This window comes from Sapajus apella, unplaced genomic scaffold (genome assembly GCF_009761245.1).
Source record: "Sapajus apella isolate SASKATOON/1434 unplaced genomic scaffold, GSC_monkey_1.0 scaffold48, whole genome shotgun sequence".
Taxonomy (NCBI): domain Eukaryota; kingdom Metazoa; phylum Chordata; class Mammalia; order Primates; family Cebidae; genus Sapajus; species Sapajus apella.
In genome coordinates this window covers 17378157-17385498 of record NW_022436988.1, presented here as the reverse complement: position 1 = coordinate 17385498, position 7342 = coordinate 17378157, and the positions used below count along the sequence as shown (strand labels likewise).

Sequence of the window (7342 nt, the reverse complement as noted above, 5' to 3'; positions counted from 1 at the left end):
TGTGTGTGTGTGTGTGTATATATATATATACACACACACACACACACACACACACACAAAATAATTTCTTGATTCTGAAGTGATAAAATCTTCAAATAGCTGACCAGGTATATTAACCGTTTCCTTACCTCTCAGCAAATGCCCTGATCTCCCACAATTCCAACTCTTCTTCTGCTACCCAGGTTTCGATAATAACAGGGCCAGTTTGCTTGGGCGTTTCTGGTCTCTTTGGCCGCAGTGCACTTGATCGGAGGCCTTTCCTCTGAGGTGTAGGCGTTTCTTTGGAAAGGAAATCAGAATATTTTAAGCAATATTGCTTCTAAAATTAAAGTCCTTCTGGCATCTTCGATCATGAAAAGTAGTGGTTGGCAAACTTTTCTTCTTAAAGGGCTAGATGGTCTCTGCTGCAGCTACTTAGCTGTGCCTTTGTATCACAAAAGCAGCCAAAGACAATACGTAAGTGACTAAAATGTGGCTGTGTGCCTATCAAATTTCATTAGTAAAAGCAGGGTAGGCCAAGCCTCATGGCTGCAGTTTGCTGACCTCTGAAATAAAAGGCTTATAAGCCTTCATCCAACCTGTTTCCTCCACCTGAAGCACTATTCCTAGCCCCTGCCCCATCGTCGGACTAATGTCAATTCATCCTTCAGACCCCACCACGAATACAACTTCCTACAAAAGCCTCGTATGTCCTTCTCACACCTGGGCATTTCCCTATCACCGCACAGAGAAGGGGGATTTGAGAGGTACCAATATAAAATGGAGAGCTGAAACCTAAGAACAGATACAATCTCCTCATAACAAGATTTAAAAAATGAAAAGTAGGAATATATTCAATCACAAGGAAGCAGCAGAAGGAATTGGAAATGGTAGTAGGACCTGAATTGTACCAAGTGATATAAGCCAAAGAAAAGTGATTTCAGGGGACTGCAGTGGTTTGCATGAAAGGCTGTGGGGTCAAGGAGACTGAAGGTCTGTCAGGTAGGTACATTTCCCATCTGTGTCTCTGCCCATCAACAGAGCTCTTTCTGTGCCAAGACAACCTTGTGTTTTGTTTTATGAGATAGAATCTCACGCTGTTGACCAGGCTGGAGTGCAGTGGTGTGATCTTAGCTCACTGCAATCTTCCCGTACTGGGCTTACTGATTCTCGTGCCTCAGCTTCCCGAGTAGCTGGGACTACAGTCATGTACCACCATGTCTGGGTAATTTTTGTATTTTTAGTAGAGATGGGGTTTCACCATGTTGGCCAGATGGTCTCTAACTCCTGATCTCAAATGACCTACCCGCCTCAGCCTCCCAAAGTGCTGTGATTACAGGCATGAGCCACCGTGCTTGGCCACTGTTTTAATTAAGCTAAAATTTATCATCCACTAGGAACAGGTGTTGTTTCATTGGTGCTCTTTTCAAAAAGTTTATTCTCATTTATTCTCTAAGAACTCCCAAGTTAATTTAATCAAGCTTCAAAAATTAAATGTATATATTTGGGGAGAACGACTTTTATAAAAACACTATGTTTCTAACTAAGGACATTTCATTCATTCATTCATTCATTCATTCATTCATTCATTCATTCGACACAGCTCACTGTTGCCCAGGCTGGAGTGCAGTGGTGCGATCTCAGCTCACTGCAACCTCCACCTTCCAGGTCAAGTGATTCTCAGGCCTCAGTTTCCTGAGTAGCTGGGATTACAGGAGTGCACTGGTACCAATATTTTTGTAATTTTTGAAGAGATGTATAAAATGTATAATTTTTATACATTTCTTACTAGGTCTTTTACCTAAATATTTTTATTGTTTATATAAAATAAAATGGAGTTTATATATTTTCAATTTGGATACTACACTGAACTCCTTTTAGGGCTAATACTTTTAATTCGCATTAATTTTCTAAGCAGACATTCATAATTACCTACAAAATAATGTTAATCTTGCTTCTTTTCCAATATTACTCTCTTATCTTATTGCAACACATGTAACAATGATATTACAATACCATAAAAGCTTTTCTTTGCTTCCTTGAGATTAGGGGCCAAGTCTCATTTTTCTATGTATTTGCCACCCAGTGCCTACCGTATTGGTGCAAGATAAATATTTCTTGAGTAACTCTTTATGCCTCTTAGATTATTTCTACCTTGACTATTGAAGTATTTCACAATAGTTTTAATCCTTAAGAAACCTTTATTGACCACTTACATGTCAGACTCAGTACTAGTTGCCAGGACTTCCACTAACCAGACAGATGAGATGGCTGCTCTCTAGGAGCTGCTGGTCTGGTATCAATCAATGCCTCCCACCTTAATTACAAGAGTTTTATTATAGCTCTCTGCTGTGCTTGGGAACAAGTCTTACAGGCATCACTGTGTGTCTAATAGAATCTTGATATGTTTACTACTTAAATATCATTTTCAAAATTTGGGTTGTAAAAAATGTATTTTTAAAAAGTTGAATGGAGAGAAGAAAAAATAATCAAATTTCAATAAAATACATGGCTAACAGGTTAATAATGAAAGAACAGAATTCTTTCTATTCCTTACCTTTTGGTGTTTCTGGAACTCCAATGGGACAAATGATTTTCCTAATACAATATTCAGATCGAATGCCATAAGGACCAACATCTCTCCTCTTAATTATTTCTGTTGTTGTAATTTCAGATTCAGATGTTTCTATGGTAATTTAATTCACACAGTATTAAAAACCAACTGAAATACTCAGAGACTAAAAAGGTACATCTGGTGCTTTCAAAAAGAGACACACATGAAATAAACTTTAGGAAACATTTGACTGATTAATAGGATCATTAACATTTAACAGGATCACTGCCAGACTGCAATAATACCATGCTTCTTCCTCACTGCAAATTTCTAAACGAAACAAAATGCTGCTAGGTATAGCTGAGCTCCTGGTGGCAAAACTCAATCAAAATAATAAAAAGCCTAGGACAGAAGCAGCAACAACAAGGCTCCAGAAGGATTAGTTAAAATTTTTAATTAAACAATAATGAATATCTTTTAAAAAATGTAGACTGGTTCACACATAAGTAACGCACTTTATAATCTGAACTTTCCCTTCCAGCCCCAGGGATTTTATAGCATGTGCCAAACTTTAGCAAAGCCATATTTGAAAAAAAAATTTTTTTTTAGAGACAGGGTTTTGCTCTGTTGTCCATGCTGGAGTTACATTGGTGGCCCACAGTCACTGCAACCTTGAATTCCTGGCTCAAGCAATCCTCCTGGCCCCAGACTCCCATGTGTGGCAGGGACTAAAGACACCTGTCACCAGGCCTGGTTGACTTTTTTTTTTTTTTTTTGGGACTGAGTTTCGCTCTTGTTACCCAGGCTGGAGTGCAATGGCACGATCTTGGCTCACCGCAACCTCCGACTCCCGGGTTCAGGCAATTCTCCCGCCTCAGCCTCCTGAGTAGCTGGGATTACAGGCACGTGCCACCATGCCCAGCTAATTTTTTGTATTTTTAGTAGAGACGGGGTTTCACCATGTTGACCAGGATGGTCTTGATCTCTTGACCTCGTGATCCACCCGCCTCAGCCTCCCAAAGTGCTGGGATTACAGGCTTGAGCCACCGCGCCCGGCCCTGGTTGACTTTTTACTTTTTTAATTAGATTTTTGTAGAGACAATGTCTCATTATGTTGCCCAAGCTAGTCACAAACTCCTGGCCAAAGTGATCCTCCTGCTTTGGCCTCCCAAAGTGCTAGGATTACAGGTGAGAGCCACCACACATGGCCAAAGCTGTATTTTAAAAATATAAGCATTTAATAAGAAAACAGAGATGCTTAAAATTAAATGAACAAGCAAGTGATTTTAGCTTTTAAACTTAATTTAGAAAATAACTACCCCCCCTTACCTGTCCGTGTAGTCCCTCCTCCTGGAGGAGCCTTGGCTGCCATATCATCCCATCTTAAGCTCGCCCACAGTAACCGTAACATCAGGCTCACTCCAGCTAAGGACTTTACAGTCTGAAGTCTATACCTGAAAGGAAAACCAAAGAAATCCATACATATATCTATATGTATATATACACATACACATTCACATTCACTCTACTAAACTGAAGGGCTGTGTTTCTTGTCCTCATTATGACTTCAGTATTTATAGCATGGTTTTGCAAGACTTTGGTATTATGTGTCCTTTAAAAGAAAAATTTTGTTCATAAGAATAATGTGTACCTCAATTTTTTTAAAAAAGGACTTATATTCACTTTAATGCCATATAAATATATATATTTATATAAATATACTCATTTTAGAGTATATTTCATTGTAAGGTTGTAAAATCATGAAGATTTACCTAATTTCAAAATATCCGTTAGAAAAATTTTGAAGAAGACCAAATATAGAGAAATAAATAACTGTTATTAAAGGTGATAAGGAGTTTGGAAGGAAAAATCTTGAGTAACTTTCACTAAAACAAAAAACCTGAAAATGTTTAAATTTTCTAAAAGAATAAAATGAGGATGGGCACAGTGGCTCACCCCTGTAATTCTGGCACTTTGGGAAGCCGAGGCAAGCGGACCAGCTGAGAGGTCAGGAGTTTGAGACCAACTTGACCAATATGGCAAAACTCTATCTCTACTAAAAATATAGAAATTAGCCCGGCATGGTGATGCACGCCTGTAATCCCAGATACTTGGGAGACTGAGGCAGGAGAATCACTTGAACCCAGGATGCAGAGGTTGCAGTGAGCTGAGATCATGCCACCGCATTCCACTGCACTCCAACCTGGGTGAAAAAAGCAAAACCCCCTGTAAAAAAAAAAAAAAAAAAAAAAAAAAAAGAATAAAATGAAACCAAAAGCATCTTACTAATCTAGTAAGACCTTTCCAAATAGACAAAAAATTTTTACATCCAAATGATGGTTCTTTAAAACATGAATGACTGAAAGATGAATAATACTAATACTAATAAAAACTTTAAGAGCATTAGAAGTGTAGTTTTTAAATTCTACAATGAATAATATTAGAAAAAGGATAATATCATAGTAGTTACTTATTAAGAGACAAATCTGTGTTCATGTCTGTTTCTAAACATTGTGTGTGGAGTTATTAAAAATTTTAGACAAACCGGGCGCAGTGGCTCACGCCTGTAATCCCAGCTCTTTGGGAGGCTGAGGTGGGTGGATCATCTGAGGTCAGGAGTTCAAGACCAGCCTGACCAATATGGTGAAACCCCGTCTTAAAAAAAAAAAAAGAAATTTTTAGACATTCTTAAAAAATACTAAAAACATATTTCAAAATAAATTCAATCAACTGCATTAAATATCATGTCCTAAAATGGAATTCACTGTATCTTTGTGTGACTGAATACTTTGTTGGCATTTTCACACTACTTAAATGAACTTAGTGGTTGATTATGGTGTAGACCAAGCATATAAAAAAAATAATTTCCTCCTCTAACAGAGGTGGAAGGTAAATCTCAAACAAACAACTCTGCATGTGAAAGGCAATGCTTTTTTTTTTTTTTTTTTGGAGACAGTATTGCTCTGTCGCCCAGGCTGGAGTGCAGTGGAGTGATCTTGGCTCACTGCAACCTCTGCCTACCAGGTTCAAGTGATTCTCCTGCCTCAGCCTCCACGTAGCTGGGATTATAGGCACCCACACCCCACTCCTGGCTAATTTTTGCATTTTTAGTATAGACAGGGTTTCACCACCTTGGCCAGGCTGGTCTTGAACTCCTGACCTCAGGTGATCTGCCTGCCTCGGCCTCCCAAAATGCCGGGATTACAGGTGTGAGCCACTGTGCCTGGCATGAAATGCAATGCTTTCTATCAATAGCATTTAGTTGGAAAAATGAACACTGTGAGAAAGGGAAAGCTCTAGCCAAAAAGTTGCTGCAGCTTCTTAACTTCCCGTATCTACTTGTGACACCGTTATTTTGTCCATTGTGTTACTGCACTATGAATCCTCTGACTTGGACAGAGTAGGTCAAGAGGAAATCAGAGAGGAAATATTAACTAGTGCAGGGATGGCCCAAGAGGGGTAAGTGTCTGTCAGTTTCAAACCACACCCCCATAGTAATTCCTAGGGATCTTTAGTATCATAGGAGAAAAAAAAATATATTTGAAAGGAAAAGTTCATCCTCATTCTCTATGGTCAAACAATGACTTTAAAGTATCTTTATTTTAAAATGAAAATAACACTGGGGAGGAACACAGCACATGCATGATCAGTCTGCTCATTCAAGCATTTATTCAAAAAACACTTGAGCATCTTCTACGTGTTAGACTATGTAAAAGGAGCTGGGGACAGAGAGGTGAACTAGAATCTGTGTTCTCAAGGAGCTGTAAGAGAAGAAAGGACAAGGGAGGGACATCTGAGTTGGCTTAGGAATGGAGAACAGAGCTTTGCTGAAGTCTCAAAGGACAAGTTAAGAGCATGGGGGTGCTGATCAAAGGCAAGGGGCACACATATGCTACAGAGGAAAGTCTGCAGGAGTACACATTTCTTCCCAGAAACCACATCCAGTGTTTTATGGCTGAAGGGAAAGGGTCTGGAGGTACAGAAAGAGATGAAGGTGGCATGAGAGAGAAAGGCAGAAGCCAGAATGCACAGTACCAAATTGAAAGATTAAAGAAGAGCATTAAAGGGTATGTATATTAAGTACTCTAAGATTTATCCAGTACTGGATGGGTTGTAAAGGGAAGTACTTTCCATGAATGTGATCTACAGGTGACAAATGCTTTCCCCAGTCCTTGCTGCAGTAGTTAGCAAGTCCTTTAGCTCGGTCAGACTATTCACAGGATAGAGGGGCATTTTAGGAGGATCTTTCTGGCAGCACTGGACAACTACCAGTTCAACATGATAATGAAGCACAGAATCAGGGCCTGGGAGGACGGGGACAAGGGAATGCATAGTGTGGAGGGAAAAAGAGGCCCTATTGAGACAAGTTTTCCAATATTGCTCAGCCTTAACATTAATAATAAAGATTATACATGCACCTTTGGCATTCTTAACTCCTAACCATCAGATGTATTCTATTCAAGTGTTAGTATAAAAATGCATTTCACGTGCATGGCTTTTTATAGCAATCTGCTTTTTAAAAATGCATTCTAAAGTCATGATCAATTTACATATTTATCCATGCCTTCATTAGACAGAAAGGATTATGCTTCTCTCAAATTTGTTTCAGCAAATTAAGATGTTGGCATACATTTGAAGGCAGTATTGGTTTAAAATGTAAAATGTTTAATGGAAGGTATTTCCTTCCATTAAAAAATGAGAAATCAAGTAATACAAACTGTGCCACAGTGCATATTAAGACACGGTAATACGAGGCTCCTGATATTCAGCTGTGCACAACAGGGCCCTGAACAACACTTGATCAGGACC

The 7342-nt window shown here is 39.0% G+C and overlaps 1 protein-coding gene across 1 annotated transcript in view; it reads right to left on the bottom strand.

The window, feature by feature from the left end:
- Nucleotides 1-7342, bottom strand: part of BPTF (bromodomain PHD finger transcription factor) — a 150196-nt gene that overhangs the window by 50796 nt on the left and 92058 nt on the right. Inside the window, 3 exon segments of the mRNA XM_032241187.1 lie at nucleotides 129-279; nucleotides 2537-2665; nucleotides 3863-3987. Of these exon segments, the coding sequence (XP_032097078.1) occupies nucleotides 129-279; nucleotides 2537-2665; nucleotides 3863-3987 (405 nt within the window).